Source organism: Lampris incognitus, chromosome 10 (genome assembly GCF_029633865.1).
Source record: "Lampris incognitus isolate fLamInc1 chromosome 10, fLamInc1.hap2, whole genome shotgun sequence".
Classification (NCBI taxonomy): domain Eukaryota; kingdom Metazoa; phylum Chordata; class Actinopteri; order Lampriformes; family Lampridae; genus Lampris; species Lampris incognitus.
The window spans coordinates 30,545,647-30,565,412 of NC_079220.1; the positions used below are offsets into that span (position 1 = coordinate 30,545,647).

The 19,766-nt window shown below is 44.5% G+C and overlaps 2 protein-coding genes across 2 annotated transcripts in view; one reads left to right on the top strand and one right to left on the bottom strand.

Annotated features, from left to right (window-relative positions):
- The window catches only part of LOC130119112 (integrin beta-3-like), a 34,362-nt gene extending 19,829 nt beyond the window's left edge, over positions 1-14,533 (top strand). The window contains exons 11-15 of the mRNA XM_056287524.1: positions 8,446-8,668; positions 10,320-10,420; positions 10,697-10,816; positions 11,644-11,810; positions 12,534-14,533. Of these exons, the coding sequence (XP_056143499.1) occupies positions 8,446-8,668; positions 10,320-10,420; positions 10,697-10,816; positions 11,644-11,810; positions 12,534-12,599 (677 nt within the window). The 3' untranslated portion in view covers positions 12,600-14,533. The remainder of the gene's footprint in view (positions 1-8,445; positions 8,669-10,319; positions 10,421-10,696; positions 10,817-11,643; positions 11,811-12,533) is intronic.
- The window catches only part of LOC130119796 (uncharacterized protein K02A2.6-like), a 14,184-nt gene continuing 8,473 nt past the window's right edge, over positions 14,056-19,766 (bottom strand). Inside the window, exons 4-5 of the mRNA XM_056288393.1 lie at positions 16,101-16,173; positions 14,056-14,198 (exon numbers count right to left, since the gene is read on the bottom strand). Of these exons, the coding sequence (XP_056144368.1) occupies positions 14,056-14,198; positions 16,101-16,173 (216 nt within the window). The remainder of the gene's footprint in view (positions 14,199-16,100; positions 16,174-19,766) is intronic.

Sequence of the window (19,766 nt, forward strand, 5' to 3'; positions counted from 1 at the left end):
AGGAATATTTTTGGCATACAATTGGAAAAAAATATTTTGCCACCATGATTGAGAATTCTAGTGAAATCATGTCTTATATAAACCCTGGTAATCGACATTACCTATTGTAATGATTATTTATAGAAGGGGTAATCATTGGGCGTATTTCAGAGGACGTAATTTCGCTAATCTTGGGGGCCCCCAGAAGGGCGGGGCCCTGGGGCCCGGGCCCTGTCGGCCCGTGCATTAATCCATCCATGCCTGTGAATGCAGCTGAAAGTCAATTTTGTGGCCTATTTGGTGAGAAAATTAACACAGAGGGCACAGCAACAGTACACTGTCTGCAGGGACAGTTCAAATGTCATGTGGTCAATAGGGATGTGAGACCATTGCTAGGACTACAAGACAGTGTTGCCATGGGACTCATATGTCTTGGACCTGACATCCACACCCTACAACAAGAAGCACCAGAGGTATGGGAATACAAAGACCAGTTTGATAGCAACACTATAAGTAAATTGCCAGTCAAATATCACATGAGGCTAGATGACACTATTGCTTCTACAGTGTGTGCGCCTCACAATGTTCCAGTAGCCATGAAAGAAAAGGTTAAGGCAGAGCTTGATCGAATGACTGCACTTGGTGTCGTAGTGCCAGAAATTGAAGCCACAGAATGGGTGTCCGCCATGGTTGCAGCCAAGAAAAAAGGTGGAACAGTAAGAATTTGCATCGACCTAGTACACCTGAACAAGGCCCTTCTCAGACCACGTCATCCCCTGAAATCTATTGAACAAATCGTTGCAGACATGCCTGATGCTAAAGTTCTCAGTATTCTGGGTGCCAAATGCGGTTTTTTGCAGAACCCTCTTGATGAAGCTTCATCAAAGCTTAAAAATTTCATGTCACCCTATGGCCACTACAGGTTCCTGAGAATGCCTTATGGCATCTGCACAGGCAGCGAGGTGTTCCAAAATGTGATGGAGCAACTGTTTGCTGGACAGCCCTGTGAGATTGTAGTATATGATATTTTAATCTGGGGATGTACACTGCAAGAACATGATGATCGTCTGAAACGGGTATTGAACAGATTTAGGGCCATCAACTTGAAGCTCAACCCTGACAAATGCAAATTCAGAGTCTGCTGCGTCCACTATTTTGGCCACCTGCTAACCGCTGATGGTGTCAAGCCAGACCCTGAAAAAACTAAAGCAGTGTGTGACATCGCAAAACCGCAGGACAAAGAAGCCCTGTGGCAGTTCTTAGGCATGACAAACTATCTGTCAAAGTTTATCCCTCAATACAGTGAGGTTACTCGTCCCCTGAGACAACTGATACACCAAGATGTGGAGTGGACTTGGCATGAAGCCCACGATGTGGCATTCAACAAGCTGAAACAAGCAGTGACAAACCCACCAGTTCTACAGTTCTTTGACATATCGAAGCCAGTGGTCATATCCGCTGATGCATCAAAATATGGTCTGGTGCGGTGTGTCTCCAGCAAGGGAGGCCTGTGGCATTCGAATCACGTGCCCTCACACCCACTGAGGCAAGGTACGCACAGATTGAAAAATAAATTTTGGCTCTCATCTTTGCAACCAAGAAGTTCCATGATTTCATCCATGGACGTCCTGTCACAGTTAAAACCGACCACCAGCCTTTAATAACAGTTCTGAGGAAATCACTTCATACCGCGTCACCCTGCCTGCAGGACATGATGTTGAAATTACATCGCTACAACCTAGATGTGATTTATAAACGCAGTAAGGAAATTTTTGTTGCTGATGCTTTATCACGTGCACACCTACCGATAACTGAGCCTGCACTTACTGATGACCTGTTGGACGTCATGACAGTCCAAGTGCTCTCCTCACGTCGCACAGATGAATGGAAAAATGCATGGAGAGGGTTGCAGTGTGTCAACAGCTCTCTGACGTTATCCTGCACAGCTGGCCTAGCACAGCAAAGGAATTACCCCACGCTCTGCGTCCCTTCTTTTCAATGAAGGAAGTTGACTGTTGAAGATGGACTTCTGCTCCGTGGACAAAGACTAATAATACCACCTGCACTGCAAAAGTTCTATGCTGGCCAGCTACAACAAGGCACTGCCAGTATCGATGCCACCAAACACAGAGCTCGTGAGACCATATACTGGCCCTCAATGTACACAGACATTGAGAGGGAGGTGTCTTGCTGTGCGGCCTGCAATGCTCTCACACCTCACCATATAAAGGAACCACTGCACCTTCATGAAATCCCAGACCTATCATGGTCATTCACTGCAACAGATATATTCGAATGGCATGTCAAAAGGCATTTAGTGGTTGTGGACTCTTACTGAGGGTGGTTGGAGCTGGATTACCTCCCTGATATGAAAAGCACCACAGTCATCGCAAAGCTGAAGTGACACTTGTTGCGAAGCACTTTGAGTGGTTGTTGCAGCTAGAAAAGCACTATATAAATACAATCCATTTATTTATTCCTCATACCCTCATGACTGACAATGGGACCCAATTCACTGGTAAGGACTTCTCAGACTTTGCACACATGTGGGACTTCAGACACATGCGGAGTAGTCTTCATTTCCCGCCATCAAATGGCGTTGCTGAGTGTGCTGTACAATCCTCTTACGCACCTCCTGGAAAAGTGTTACTGTAATGGCACAGACATCAAAGCTGCTCTCCTCCATGCTCACAACATCCCCCATGATGGACTCCCCTCTCCCGCTCAGCGCCTTCTGTCCAGGCGGACCAGAACATTCATACCAGTGACCCAAGCTATGCTCCAGCTGGCCATCCACACTAATGTGAAAGCCACTGTCACAGAAAAGAGGATGAGGGGGAAAGCATATCATGACCGCAATGCCCGGCGCCTCCCTGCATTAAGTCCAGGTCAAACCGTCAGGGTGCAGACTGCACGTGGTTTTGACAGGTTAGCAAGAGTAGAGAGCCCAGCCCCTCAGCCTAACAGCTACATAATAGCATCCCAAGGAACCAACTACATCAGGAATCGGCGACACCTTCTCCGAGTTGATGAACCCCCACCGGCCATCTCTGAGGATGACCTGCCACAAATTCCCGCTTCAGCAGCACCTGATACAGAAGCTATCCACGCTGACACCGCACCACTCACACAGTCCATTGCCACACCAGAAATCGCCTTAAGTGATTCAGGAGGTAGACTACCTGTGGTGACTCGCTCAGAAATCACCTCAAGTGATTCAGGTGGTAGACAACCTGTGGTGACTCACTCAGGAAGAGTCAGCCACCCCAACCAGCGTTATCGGGATTACATCATCACTTAGCCCCAGTGACTGATAAAATTAATGTGTGCACTCTTGAGAAATATTGTTCTTCCAGTGATTGATTACGGATTTTCCTTGTTGGTTATTCTGTACCTTATTAGTTACACATGCCATCTCATCTTTTTCTGGCGTGTGAGTTTGTCAGGTTCCTGTTATGTGCTGTACCCCACTCATGCTGTTGCGTTCAGGGATCTGTGCCACTCAAGTTACGCAACTTAGATGTTGTTTGTGTTGCTGTAATGTATTTTGCGTTGCATCTAGAAGAGGAGGAATGTAGAGTTATGGTGTAGTCACTTTAAATTACAGGCGAGTACTTATGACATACAGAAGTGGCGACCTCAGTGGCAACTTAGCACAGAAGGGTGATTAAGGCAGTTCGAGTGTGTAAAACTTAACCGGTCTACTGTTGCGTTTATAGGCCCATTACAAAGAGCGCCACATAGTTTCCCCGGTTTGATGAACCGGTGCTTTCCTTGTTTCCCCTGAAGTCTAATTCCTGTTTCCCTAAGTAGGAAGTAACACGTATCAAGTCCTTCAGGATCTCATGATTTTCCCCCACCTTCACATTGTGCGCGGAGGTTTGCTGTTAGTTAGCCTCGTTTAAAGCTAGGTTGATCAGAGTGCAGTTTCCAAAGGTTTTCAGTGCTATTTGATGTTGAATGTGTGAACTGGACCACTCGTGCTTGACTAGCGCTGCAGGCAGGTTGTTCAGGTCACAGTAGTCGGCACCTACCCATACATTGTCCTGCTCTCTGGAAAACAGCAAACAAGGGAAGCAGTACAGCCTGCTGGTGGTAGCATCGGAGCTGCATAGCCACTCTTTCCTTATGTACCACTCCAGCTGGGATGATCGGATGATTTTCTGCCCTTTACGCTGGTGGAGGTCAGGGAGAGCTGGTGTAGGCCTGCCTTGCTTGATGACAAATATTTTTTCCTGGTAATCCAGTAAAACTCTGAAGACATACGGTGGTCAACATTACTGATTTTGTTCTAATGTGTAGCTAAGCTGCTCAAATTCAAATGAGCTAGTTTGCTTTATTGATAACACAAATATCTATGTGACGTAGCAATTTAGCACTTTGATGGCTCTGATTGGCTCGCACTCCCGCCATAAGCAGTGCCTTTCCTCGTCCGTTGATTTTGCCTTAAGCTACACAATACGCGTGTGTAAACTCCGAAATTCTCAACGTTAAAGGCAATCCTGAAAAAAGCAGAGCCTACCCTTCCCATTGGAAAAAGTAGGCAAGCTTGTGCGCTATACAGCATTTTGCTCTTAGACGTTTGACTTAAAAAGGACAAGGACATAAAATATCATTAAAATACATTATAACACATTATACTTGTGACTAGAGTGAGATTTTGATATGTTGTTATGAATTTTTTTTATGATTATTTTGATTAAATTATCACCCACACGTGTATGGTCCTACTTAAGTTGGAATAAACAAAGTTTTTTTACTCTATATTCACAAATATGCACGTGCTGAGCAGTATAGTTTTTAACACAGCTGATAGGGTGACATGGTTAGAGATATGGCACGATAATGTTTATTGAATCCAGAGCAGAAGCTTTACATGGTGGTGGTTGACATTTTGATCTGATGATCTAAAACTAAGACTATTGTCACAACCTAAAGGCTCATAACTAGGTTCGAATTACCTTGAGGCATATAACAGACTTTTTTTCACCATGTAGAATAAAATGATAAAAACTAAACCATATGCATGGTTGGAGGCAGTATATCAGGAGTAAAACAGGCCCATCCAAAAAAAAAAAAAAAAAGTAGGCCAGTTGCAGGACAGAAAGATGAAATTGAAAAAAAAAACGGTCAAAAGTCTGCATACTGAATATGCTGCCAACGTGTTTAATGGACCAGTGTTTAAGCAGCACAGGCCTTCTTTAAGGTAAAAGATGGTTGGAAAATGCGACCATCTGTTTGATGATGCACACTGAGGGTCGTATATCTGTTGAAGGGAAACATTCGCTTCCATCAGTATGATGTGCTGAGATCATTAAAAAGAACATTTAGATGCTCAACGATCAGTGGGGATCTTTTTGCTGACAGGAGAGCAGAGAAGTCCTAATTTTAGTTATGACGCCAGGTGCTGGGCTTAAGAGCCCACGCACCCGCCAATAACCCCCCCCCCACACACACACACACATATTTCACCATTGCTCACACAAACACAACTTTTAACAGTATAAAATCAGTCCACAAAATGAAAAAAAAAAAAAGATCAGATTGATGTTGCCGAGGCAGTGAGTCTTGTGTTGTGCAGTCATGATGTCAGTGTATGTGAAGCGTTCGTGTTCCCGGGCTTCCGCTCCATGGGAACATGAACTTGGGAGGCCCAGCGGAGCAGCACTTTTCCCACGTACCCTGTGGGTGTGTGCTCCTCCCTCTGCTGCACTGCCAGTGAGTGGCTGAGGTGCAGTAGTGAGCTAGCATAGCCCGCGGGCACATAAACACCAGGCTGGAGAGGACAGGGAAGCTAGCATTCCTATCGCTCGCTACTACTCCTCACTTGTCCCATCTCTTCTCATCTGTTTATCATATCTCCCTCACTTCTCTGCTCTGTCTCTCTCCCCGTCTTTTTGTCTGCATTTTGTGGTCTTCCTGTTAATGTTTGCTGAAGGCCAAGCATGCAATGTGATTAATGGGTGGAATTAAACAGCCGTTTCAGATGGGGAGGGGGGTTGTTATAAACTGGAAAACCACCTCTTAGGCCTGTAACTCAACTTTAGGACAAAAAAGGCAACGAGGATGAGTCAATCAGTGACTCCTGTCCAGCTTGAGATGAGTAATCTTTTAGTTAATAGTCCTTCTGTGAGAAAACTAAGAAATAATCTTTGCCAAAAGACGTTACTAGATGTTACTAGAGATGGAAAATAGGCTGATCATGCCATTTTATGCCTCACTCAGCAGCAAGTTGTGCAAGTTTGTGTAAAACTGTCAGCACTGATCAGTAACACACACACACACGCACACACACTCCTAAGAGAGGTTATCTAAAAGGGAGGACTGAGTCACAGTTGGTGGGCATGGTGGGATGAGAAGTTGTCATTTCATTAAATGAGGTCATTTCATCTGAGTTCAACAGTGCCAGGAATCTCCCAAACTTTGGATTTAGAGACCTTTGGACTCCTTGTGATATTTTCTAACCAGTCACCCCTCCTGCTCTGAACCGGCTCTGACTCATTCATTTGGCCCTCGGTCATTTTTTTGGCCAAATCCAGCCTTGTCCCCTGAGCAATCCTCATTCTCTCAGTGGTGCCACCAATAAGTCTGAAAGGCCAAACTGTGAGGAGGGTGTCTCTCAGTAAACTTCCATGTGTGACACGACGCTTCCCATTCTGCCAGTTAGGATACACACTTAATGGCGATGGTGTCCAATGGGGTGTTGGGAAGAGTTTCCATCAGGAAGTTCTGTGTTTGTGTTTCTGACGGGTTTCACCATGCCTGAGTTATCAGTCTGTAACGCCGTCCTCTGTGAGGTCAGGGAATGATTAAGCCATGTCTGTGATGGCATGGTTTTTAACACATAGCTACAGTTTGCTCAGATGCCTTCATTAGATGCAGACCATCTCACTTATGCATAACGCCGTCTCACTTTACAGTTATGGGATTTTTTTTTTGTTTCATTTTGAAGAGCACAACTTTATGTTAAAATGAGCACAATACGTACCAGTCTATTCCACTGCATACCGACACAGGGATCGCCGGTTCGAATCCCCGTGTTACCTCCGGCTTGGTCAGGCGTCCCTACAGACAAAATTGGCCGTGTCTGCGGGTGGGAAGCTGGATGTGGGTGTGTGTCCTGGTGACCTGGTTGCTGCACTAGCGCCTCCTCTGTTCAGTCAGGGTGCCTGTTCAGGGAGGAGGGGGAACTGGGGGGAATAGCGTGATCCTCCCACGCGCTATGTCCCCCTGGTGAAACTCCTCTCTGTCAGGTGAAAAGAAGCGGCTGGCGACTCCCCATGTATCGGAGGAGGCATGTGGTAGTCTGCAGCCCTCCCCGGATCGGCAGAGGGGGTGGAGCAGCAACCGGGACGGCTCGGAAGAGTGGGGTAATTGGCCAAGTACAACTGGGGAGGAAAAAAAAGGAGGGGGGGTGAGCACAATATACTATGGCAAATATATGGCAGAGTATGGTTTTCCAGCCTGTGTGTCTGATCTTTTTTTTTTGTTTAAATGACAAAACAAAAACAGTGTGAACATTTGTAAAAGTCTTCATTTTAAGCCAAAAATATTCGGGATCAATCATTTCAACACTGTTCTCATTTGCCTTTACTTAAAAACAACCAAGCCCAACCTAGATACAATCCTCTGAGGGGGACCTGAAAAAAAAATCTCTGTCAGGCACTGACTCGTATAACTGCAATACACACAATTGTGTAAGCATGCTTGCTGGGCTGGCCCCACCTATGTGATTAATTGCACCAAGTGTGACTGGTGTACTTTTTCAGTTGCGTTGTGTAGGAAAGATAGGACAACTTCTCTCATGCATGGGATCTGTATTCTGTCACCTGTCGCATATAAACAAAACAGGACAGGTTTCAGGTAACTTCAGATCAGCTCCTACTGTAGCCTCTTTCTACATGTCCAGAGCGGGAAAGAGTGCGCAGCTAGCAACACAATTTTATACAAAAAGAAATAAAACACACCTGTCGTATATAAACAAAACAGGACAGGTTTCAGGAAACTTCAGATCAGCTCCTGCTGTAGCCTACGCAAGAATTGGGACCCACATTAGACATAAGACACATTAGGAATGAATAAAATAAATTACAGGGGCAGACAAAAATGAACACATGTCCAGAGCGGGAAAGAGGCAGAGGTCAGGGGGAACATACGTTTTGGCGCTACTAACAGGAAATGAGGTCACAACAGGGAGGGGCTACTATAAGCGTTTCCTGATGATATAATAAAATAAAATAATAATGTTAGCAATGAAAATAATAATAATAATCATGTGGTGATACTTTGTGTGATTATACAACATATTTTGGTTATGCCATTTTTAACCATGCTACGCAAGCATGGTAAAAACACTTGCAAAAGCAAACAGGTATTATTACAATTTCATTCATTTGAATGCATATACTTGAGCTGCAATGATAAAATGTTGAATTATTGAATAACTCTACCCTCCCCCCCATGCAGGCCATGGGAAGTGTGACTGTGGATCCTGCATTTGCGAGTTAGGCTGGAGGGGAGAGAACTGTAACTGCTCCATGCGTACCGACACCTGCACGTCCAGCAGCGGCCTGCTGTGCAGCGGCCGGGGCCACTGTGTCTGTGGCGTGTGTGAATGCACGCAGCCGGGGGCCACCGGAGACACCTGCGAAAGATGCCCCACATGCCCGGATGCCTGCACCATTAAGAAGTAATTTAATTTGCTTTGAGCGTTGACAGTTGTGATTTTAGTTAGGTTGGTAAATTAATTAGTTTATTTTGACATTTGGTAACACATAGTCTCTCATTGCCAAAGATAACACAATCAAATCTAAAAAAATAAAATTAAAAAAAAGGTTTTCGGGGTGTCCGGGTAGCATAGCGGTCTAATCTGTTGCCCAGCAACATGGGGATCGCTGGTTTGAATCCCCGTGTTCTCTTGGGCTTGGTCGGGCGTCCCTGCAGACACAATTGGCCGTGTCTGCAGGTGGGGAGCCGGATGTGGGTATGTGTCCTGGTCGTTGCACTAGCGCCCCCTCTGGTCGGCCGGGGTGCCTGTTTGGGGGGGGGAGGGAATAGCGCGATCCTCACACGTGCTACGTCCCCCTGGTGAAACTCCTCACTGTCAGGTGAAGAGAAGCAGCTGGCAACTCCACATGTATCGGAGGAGGCATGTGGTAGTCTGCAGCCCTCCCCGGATCGGCAGAGGGGGTGGAGCAACAACCGGGACGGCTCAGAAGAGAGAGGTACTTGACCGGATACAATTGGGGAGAGGGGGGGGGGGGTAAAAAGACAACTGGTTTCCATCGTGGTCCTTGATGGTAAGCAAATTGCAGGGATAACAACACATCACGGTATATGTCTTGATGCTTGCTCAATAATTCAGGTAAAGTCCAAGAAAGTTGAATCAGTTCATCTGGATACAACATTTGACACGATATGTTTCGTCACTCATCTAAGTGACCTCTTCAGTCTCAAATGACTGCAGGTACAGGTCCACGGTGGTGTAGCAGTCTCATCATCGGCTTTGTGTCTATGCAGTTCCCCACTAGGGACCGGGGTTCACGCCCGGGTCTCGTCAGATCCGACTATGGCCGGACTCGATGAAGCAGCAATAATGGGCAATGCTGTCTTCGCGAGGGGGGCGGAGTCGGTTTGTGTTCGTCACATGAATGCGTCTCTGTGTGTGTGGGGAAAAAGCAGAGGTTTGGCCTGGAGTCGCCTTGTCACGGAAGTGGCGAGGCGTCTCCTTCGAGACTGCCGGCCGGAGAGATGCAGTTGGCGAACGCATGCAGTATGAGGGTGGGTGTTTGAATTAGAATAGGGAGCGATTGGCCACTAAATTGGGAGAAAAGGGAAAAATCAGAAATAAATGTACAAAGAGAAAACAAAAAGACTGCAGGTACCTCCACCTTTATGAAAGATGCCATCTATGTGAAGAGGGAACGACCATCCCTGACCCCAGGAGGTGGGGGGGCTAAGAGTACATCTGTCACCATGTTACAATGCTGTGTTTGCAAGTATTCCCAAATCCTCTGTGGAACAGTACACATGGCCACTGTAATTCTACTCAATGGTCACACACATATTTGTATATGAAACTGGTCGTTGGTTTCGGTCGTTACGCCACTGTGTTGTTTATAAGGGTGGGGATACCTGCAGTCAGTTTAGACTGAAGAGGTCACTTAAATGAGTGATGAAACATATCTGTCAATAAATGTTGTGGATTATTGAGCATGCATCGAGACAACAGTAGGACTCCATACCAAAATCAATCAGTCAAGATGAATTGAGAAAAGTGGCTGAAGAGTGTCAACTTCATGTGTGTGTGTAGAGGTAATGTCAGGGGGTTTTATTTGCAGGGAATGCGTGGAGTGCAACCACTTCAAGAGAGGACGGTTCTTCAAAGACAACTCGTGTACCAAAATCTGCAGGGATGAAATCCGGCTGGTGGATGAGTTGGGTCAGAACCTTTCTGTCTCAATAATCTATTCAGTACTGTCAATGCTACTTTTGTCTTTGTAAATCACCATGCTGCTGAATGCTCAAACTAAATGCAATGAAATGCTGTTGAAACTTTGAAATGCAATTTCTATTGTAGTCAGAGGGCAACCTAGTGGAAGATTGTGAGTTTGAGAGGGTTAGATCATTGTAGTGGAGGAAGGTTTAGCTGCACTCTGTTTTCCTATTCACTCACCCTGTTCCTTTAACCAATCACATATTTTGGTATATGTTCCAGTCTTCCATGATAAGAATGCTGTGAACTGCACATACAAGGATGACAATGACTGTGTGGAGCACTTTCAGTATTACGAAGATGACAGCGGCCAATCTATACTGTTTTTGATCAAAGAGCCAGGTAAAGATATGTGTGTGTGTGTGTGTGTGTGTGTGTGTGTGTGTGTGTGTGTGTGTGTGTGTGTGTGTGTGCATACGTGTGTGCCTACATGCATGTGATTGACGTGCAGACCGATAGACCATTGAGGATTAACAGCAAGATATAAGAAGAGGTCTCATTACTTGTTGAGAATAGCATGATCCAGGAATGTCATGTGAGCCTGTGTTGGGCAGGGTAGGGAGCAAAGGAACAGTGTGTGCATGCTTTTTTTTTCTTCAGCAGATCATATCTATCAGTTTATCAGATGTATAGAGATGACATCACCAGCGCCTCACTTTTATTTATTTGTATGTCACAACAATGGTGGCATGGCGGCGCAGTGGTTAGCACGGTCGCTTCACAGCAAGAAGTTCCTGGGTTCGAGCCCCAGGGCAGTCCAACCTTGGGGATTGTCCCGGGTAGTCCTCTGTGTGGAGTCTGCATGTGCTCCCCGTGTCTGCGTGGGTTTCCTCTGGGTGCTCCGGTTTCCTCCCACAGTCCAAAGACATGTAGGTCAGGTGAATCGGCCATACTAAATTGTCCCTATGTGTGTGTGTGTGTGGGCCCTGTGATGATGGACTGGCGGCCTGTCCAGGGTGTCTCCCCGCCTGCCGCACAATGACTGCAGGAATAGGCTCCAGCATCCCACAACCCTGGTTGGGATAAGCGGCTTGGATAATGGATGGATGGATCTCACAACCGCTTCCCATTTTTGTTCACCTCTGCTTTCTCCCACTCACATCCCTCTCTGTTTCGCTCTCTCTAACTTGCTTTTCTGTCTATGATCCCCTTTCCATCTGCTCTGTCAGAGTGTCCAAAAGGTCCTGACACCCTGGTGGTGCTTCCTGCGGTGGCCGGAGCCATTCTGCTACTGGGACTAGCTGCCCTGCTCATCTGGAAGCTGCTGGTCACCATCCATGACCGCAAAGAGTTCGCCAAGTTTGAGGAGGAACGAGCCAAAGCCAAATGGGACATGGTGAGATTTGGCCTATTCCCAGTCCACAGCAGACAATAACAGAAAGACTGCAGAGATGGCTGATTTAGCCTCCCCGAGGGGAGGGAAGGGGGGATGCATGGCAAGTGAGAAGACAAATATTGTGTCATAAATATTGACACCATGCTGTCCTAAATAAAATTTAAAATGTAAAATTTAGGGCAGCATGGTGGTGCAGTGGTTAGCGCCGTTGCCTCAAAGCAACAAGGTCCTGGGTTCGAACCCCGGGGTTGTCCAACCTTGCGGGTCATCCCAGGTCGTCCTCTGTGTAGAGTTTGCATGTTCTCCGCGAGTCTGCAGTGGGTTTTCTGTGGGTGTTCCAGTGCCCCCCCCCCATCAAAAAGACATGCATGTTAGGGTTTATACTGCTGTCTGTGCCCCTGACCGAGGCATTGCAAGATGAAGTGGAGTTGATCCCCGGGTGCGGCACGGCGGCTGCCCACTGCCCCTAGCTACACAGCTAGGATGGGTTAAATGCAGAGTGTAATTTCCCCATGGCGATTAATAAAGAATCAAAATAATTAAAAAAAGTCTCCTTGAGTGATCAGTGGATGATCAGTAGAGTGTCACAAAAGAACAGAATAGGCTGGCACTGACTGATAATGATGACATCTTAACTGTTCTTCTACTATGCGTGTCAGTGCACCAGTGATTTCAGCAAATCTCCGTTTACTGTTTTTTTTTCTTCTGTTCTTTGTTATCCAGGGTCACAACCCCCTGTATAAAGAAGCAACCTCCACTTTCACCAATGTTACCTACCGAGGGAACTAAGGACTCCTGTCCCAGACAAGAGCAAGAAAAACTCAGGGGCCAATGAAGATGCCATGTACTTACACAGAAACAGATGGGGTGAATAACGTTTTACACTGTCATGTGATCGGCTACTGCGGATGAAATGTTATTGCTGTCATCAATATGTTGTCATTGTATATATTGTTAAAATATATTAAAACTATGCAAGGGGTCACAAATAAGGTTGCTCACTTATAGGTTTCTGTTATAACCTGGCTTTACAGTGTGTCATGTTTTGTAGTATTTTTGGTACTGTACATACAATAGTCATGAGCCACTAACTCACAAAGATGTTGTGACAGACCAGATGCAGCCATGAAAATATGTAATCATAATTTTTACCATTGCAAAATGATGATGGTGTCAGGGTTTTTTTTTTTTAATTCAAATCCTCCTTTTTCAGACACAAAGGTAGATCCATGTTAAAGACAACAACAAAGAAATACAACACAACGCAAGAACACAAAAATATAGCTAAAAACAGCAGTTCACAAGTCCACAGTGACTAAAAGCTATACAGACATTTGTTCCAATGTTTCCAGAAACAAGAGGAGTACCTGGTGTCACTTTGTGTAGGCTCCGTTAACAGCATTATAATTATATTCTTAGAATCAATTAATCGACACGTAAATTTGTACATGCAATTCTTTAACACAGCATGAAAAGTGGGAACATTACTAGTCACAAACATATGACTTGCACTTGTCCATCTTGGAAGCTTGAGCAAGACTCTGAATGCATCATTACATAATACCTGCAGCTTTTTCATTTTTGCTTTACTATAAATGCACCACAAGTGGGCTGTATAGAGTGGAGTACAGTAGGCCCTAAAAAGAGCAGTTTTAACCTCGTCTGTACACATATGAAATTTGTGTGCCAGCATATTGGCTAGTGCATACAGTTTGCAACACTGGCGCTGCACATCATCATCATCACATAGATCATCCCTGATGATGTGACTCAGATATCCCATTTTGTTCACCAAATTTAGTGCTTGGTCTGCCAAGAAGAATGAGGGAAAAATGTTGATTGTTTTTTGTTTTGTTTTTTTTTGTGATTTTTTTTGTGGTTTTTTGATTGTTAGTTTGAATTTGTCCAGTGTGAATCTGTATAAAAGTTAGATTTAGCAGCAATCTCAAAGTACAAATAGGGGATAGAGTTGTTTTAAAATTTGTTAATTTGGAGATTTTTTTTGTAAGTCTTTTCTATCACTGCAATCACTGCTGTCAGAATAATGTCAAAAATGTCTGCTTTTCCCATTTTTATGCCACTGAAATATTGCAGTTTATACTGTAACGTACATGAATAACTAGACCCGTTAGCCAAGCGGGTCGGACCCTTTAGTGGACTGGTTAACGTTGTCGCTTGCAGAGTGGGAGATACGGGTTTGCGTCCCGGTTGTGGCGACAGTTCCCGGACTTCCCCCCTGAATTCGCTACATTGGTGTCAGAAGTGGGATGGGCTCATCAAACAGCAGGCTACTGCCGTCCTGCTCGTCCAGGCTGGGGTCCTCGGGTCCTGCGCAGCCGGGTCCCACGCCACCTATGCTGAGAACACAGAAGGGCTTGAAGCTGTCTGCTGAGAGTGGTGGGGATGGGATGGAAGGGTTGGACTGGTCACTGGGGGCTGACCTTCTGACACCAATGTAGCAAATTCAGGGGGGCAGTCCGGGAACCATCGCCACAACCCATATCTCCCACTCTGCAAGCGACAATGTTAACCAGTCGACTAAAGGGTCCAATCCATTAGCTAAGGGCTAACGTGTCTAGTTATTCGTGTACGTTACAATACTATAAAACTTATTGTCACTTGTTAAATGTCAATATCGTTAAATGCCGCCCATGTTTGGCTGTATTTCCTCACCTAAACCTTGCACTTGCAAATGTTGAGATATATTTGAAATAAAAACTTGAAAGTGATGACATGGCTAGTGCTCCTTATTTTAATCAGCTCTTGCAAGAACACAACAAAAAACATAATTTGAAAGAAAGTTATAATATATGAAAAACAACCTGCCTCAGGATACCGAAGATGGATATCACAGAATTTCAACAATCCATCCATTATCCAAGCTGCTTATCCTAAAAAGGGTCACAGGATGCTGGAGCCTATCCCAGCAGTCATTGGGCGGCAGGTGGGGAGACACCCTGGACAGGCCGCCAGTCCATCATAAGGTAGACACACACAGATATTCACAACTAGGGACAATTTAGTATGGCCGATTCACCTGACCTACATGTCTTTAGCCTCCAGGCTTAATCCTCTGCAATATCTGCATCCAAGACATAAATTACAATACTCTGCAAACATAACACACAAACATATACACACACACACACACACCATATTTCCCAGACAAGACACACTGGTGTATAAGTCGAACTCAGCAAAAAATGCGCTGTTGCGAGGAAAAAACATATGTAAGTCACTTCAGTGTTTAAGTCGTATTTACATGGTGGTGCAGTATTTTCAGTTGATCGAAGAAAGTTGAATCAGTTCATATGGACACAACACTTATTGACAGATATGTTTCATCGCTCCTCTAAGTGACCTCATCAATCTAGACTGACTGCAGGCATCCCCACTCTTAGGGATGCCTGCAGTCAGTCAGGGGACGATACTACCATAACCAGACACAAGTCTGACATTAATGTAGATGGCTTTGTGGTCTGTAAGTGGAGTTGCCATCACCTTGACTGTACAAAAATCCTAAGGCAAGTTTTTAGAAACAAGCCAGTAATCTAAGCGTGATAGTCTAGAGCTACCCTTGTTGACAACTCAAGGTATAAACTCTGTCAGTTTTAAATTCCTCTCTCCATATATCTACAATATTAAATCTATCAATGAACTGCTTTAAAGAGGAATTTTGATTAGACCTTTGACATGGGGGCCACCTGTCAGCAGCTTCGTCTAAAACAACATCAAAGTCTCATCATATTAGCAAGTAAGCACCTGGATGTTTAGATAGCCACTGTTTAAGCTTGCATTCTAGGTCCATTAGTAGGACATCATTACTAGACTTTGAATTGTACCGATAAATATTTGTTATGATCAGAATAGTATTAAAACACTTTAAGACTTGGCAGATGAAGCGACCCTCTGGGTCACACTCATAGTGCAAAATAACACCAAAGAGGAGAGATTCACTGTTCTCTAGTGATAGCAAAGGCCCTTGTTTCACCCACAAAGTTGACAACAATACCAAGGCTTGAATTAACCGCAGCAGTGGTTTCAGTCAACATCAGCAATATGCTCAGAAAGGAGCTTGGTTATGCTGATGGGAAAGAGTACTTCTGGACAGACTCAAAGGTAGTCTTAGGCTACATAAATAATGATGCATGGTGCTTTCACACCTTTGTCGTCAACCGGGTCCAGAAGATCCACAATAGCACAAGCCCCCCAGCAATGGCTTTACGTCCCCTCAGATGAGAATCCAGCAGACGGTACATCCCGGGGAAAAACTGTAAATGAACTGCTTACATCCAACTGGTTCACTGGTCCCATGTTCCTCTGGGAAAAAGAAATTCCTACACCAAAGGATGTAGTACCAGACCTATCCATAGGAGATCCAGAAATCAAAAGGGCACAACGCTCCAAACAAAGACCACAGTACCAATGAGTCTTGCAGACCGTCTGTCCAAGTATTCATCATGGTCCCAAGTCACTAAGGCTGCGGGCCGCCTTTTGCGACGGGCTAAGAAAATCAAATCACATCGTCCCTCTACAGTGAGTGAACGGGAAAGCACTGAACATGTCATAATCCAAAGTCAAGCATATGAGAAAAGAATCTAGTTGTTAAACAAAGGAAGTCAACTACCACATTGCAACAAACTGTATCGCCTTGATGTTTTTCTAGATACAGACAGTATCCTCAGGGCGGGAGGAAGACTCTGCCATTCATCCCTTGTTGACTCAATTAAGCACGCGATTGTCATCCCCAAAGAGCATCATGTGACAAAGTTGATAATAGCTCACAACCAAGAAAAGACAAAGCATCAGGGGAAAGGCTTCACCACAAACAAAATCAGATCCAATGGCTATTGGATTCCTGGAATGAGCCAAGCAGTTGCCTCATACATCCGTCAGTGTGTGATTTGTCGTAGACTCAGCAGACCTTTAAAGAGCCAAAAAATTAGTGACCTACCAGCAGAATGCATAATGCCCACCCCACCATTCACATACTGCGGTATGAACTGCTTCGGTCCTTTTGTCACTACGGAGGGAAAGAAACAACATAAACGATATGGCCTGCTCTTTACCTGCTTTTGCTCATGTGCCATCCACATTGAGATGCTAGAGGATAGGTCCACATATGCCTTTATCAACTGCCTGTGATGCTTCATTGCTGTTTGAGGTGCAGTCCATCAAATCCAGTACGACCAAGACACTAACTTTGTTGGTGCAAAGAATGAATTCACGGCAGCCCTACGAGAGTTTAACACACAGAGACTCAATACATTCTGTCACAAAAGCAGCGTGACTTTGTCATGAACGCGCCACACTCCAGTCATGCAGGTGGCGTGTGGGAGCGCCAGATAAAGACCGTCAGGAGTGTTCTAAACTCCACTCTCACTTTCCCATGGCAGACTCAACGACGCTTCACTATGGACTTTACTCTATAAAGCCATGGCTATAGTCAACAGTGAACTCCTCGCAGTGGATAACCTAAACAGTCCTGACAGCATGGAGCCACTCACCCCGAATCATCTGATCAACATGAAATCCAGCACAGCACTGCCTCCACCTGGCATATTCCCCAGAGAGAACTTGTACGGAGCAAAAAGATGGTGCCGTATACAGTATCTGGCAGAGCAGTTCTGGAGTCGCTGGAAACGGGAGTATCTTCACAACATCACCGCAAGGCAGCGTTGGCACTCGCCAAGGAGAAATCTATGAGTGGGTGATATAGTGATGGACACAGATGAACTGTCACCCAGAGGCGAATGGAAACTCGCAAGGGTCTTAGAGACTGTCAGTGGTAAGGAGGGACTTGTAAAGAGAGTGAAAATCTCAGTAGGAGATAACAGACTGAACAAGAAGCCTTAGTAAACTTTCCACATTGGAGCGTCCAGTGCAGAAGTTAGTTCGCAGAAGTTAGTTCTGTTGTGCTTCTTCAGCTTATGACTGTTAAAGAACATTGTCATTCTCAATGTGAAAATTATTCATTGTTTGTGTCATTTAATATGAAACATTCATACATTTGGTGGGAGTGTAAATAACCCAATTTAAGTTTTAGCTCTAAAAAAGAGATAGTCTTGTTGAACAGCCATTTCTGTTGCTTTTGTTGCGTATTTTACCTGTTTTAAGCTTATAGTGTCTTATTTCCTGTTTTGACTAGAGGTGCTTTTATTTTGAAAACTACTCGCTGATACTTACCTAGTTCCTACAGTGAGCGAGACAAAAGAAAAAACGGTGAAACGACATTTAATGTGTAGCGCTCCCCTCAACAGTTATATTAATAAGGGCATGGCTTTTGGGTTCTTTTAATAAATTTTAACACTGATTAACTCAGTTTAAATTATTGTCCTGGGTCCCTTTTTACCGTACACACCTGCAGTTTTTTAAACCTACCTGAACTTACCTTTAAAGCTACCTTTAAAGTTATGGTTTTAATAAAGATTTCTAACCAAATGTGTCTGTATGTCTCCTTCAATATGAAATCATTCCCTCTAAGCAGGTATAAGTATAATAAAATCACACAACTCAGGTTTTATAGAAAAATAAGTCTCAATTATTTACTTAACTAAAGAATGAGTTTTGATTTAAAATGAAAAAAATAAAATAATAGTAGGAATGTTCTTCAAACTCAAATGTCCATTTCTTCGGGAAAAGCCTCTTAAGGTTTTTCAACACTGTAAGTGCATAACAAAACACTACACTTTAACACCAAAATGGATTCTCCTAGAAAATCACAATTAACCAATCTCAATGTCACTTAAATTCAACCAATATAATTCGTGTGCACACACACACCTGGATACTGTCCCCTAAAGCCGACAAAACCAAAATTATGTTAAAACAAAATATAAAGTTGCAGGCCTGGTTCGGTGCTTGTGATCGTTTTGGCACCTTCGCTCCTCCGTGAGCAAAAGAACAAGTGTGGTATCTGAGACAATGTTCCCGGTTTGTCTTTCTTCAACCGTCACGGTTGCAGGTTTAGCAGCAGGTCGGCCCCTCGCACAGTCACCGTCTGATGTCTATCCTCTCTCCCGCGTCGACAGAAACACGCTGAGTGAAGCCCTGGTTGCTCCAAACTTCGCCCCAAGTCTCTGCTCTGCCCTCTGGTGGTTGGAACCATCAGCTCACCCCTCCAACAGTTCATCTGAGCTAGTTAAACTTAAAGCTAGCAAATGTCCGTTCACGGGTAATGAACCGACTCTATGCTACACGTCGAGCGCTTAGCATTAGCAGTAGCACACACCTAAACGCTCTTCGAATTTCAAGTAGAAATTCCTCACGTTCCGCCAATATATAATTTATAGTCTCACTCCGACTGTTGTGTAAACAATCCTAAAATATAAATTACACAATGGAACTTGGTGCACTCTAAACTTAACATACAACACAGAAGTTATCTGTATCTCGCTCACTCGCCGCTCCCTTCCGGCTCCGTAGTCCACCGTCCCTCCCGCTCTCTCGTCCGTGCCGAAACACCTCCCCGACCTGTACTCCTGCAGCATGTCATTAACCCCCGTAAATGCTGGTGCAGACAGTTTCCAGGAAAACATTATACTCTTTAATAAACAAAAACACATCACACTTTTTAAAATGATTTTAACCTTCTTAAACCCTTTTAAACTAAACCGTTTTAACAGTATTTATATTATAGCATCACCCCTTATAACCACACGTTTTAACTGGGTTACAAATGTATTAGCCCCCCCCCCCCCGCAGAGGCCCAGGGTTAGTATTTGTTGTAATATTCTAATATTACAACAATTTTTCATGGTTTGTGTCTTAAAGTATTTTTTAATTATAAGAACTCTTCATTCATGGTTTGTATCTTGTATCATTCATGGTTTGTGTCTTAAAGTCGTTCTGAATTATAAGAACTCTTTTTTACCGTTTGTTTAACTGAGTTAGCGTTAGCTTAATGTGAGCTAATGTTAGGCTATGGTAATGCTCGCTAACACATTTGTGATGTTT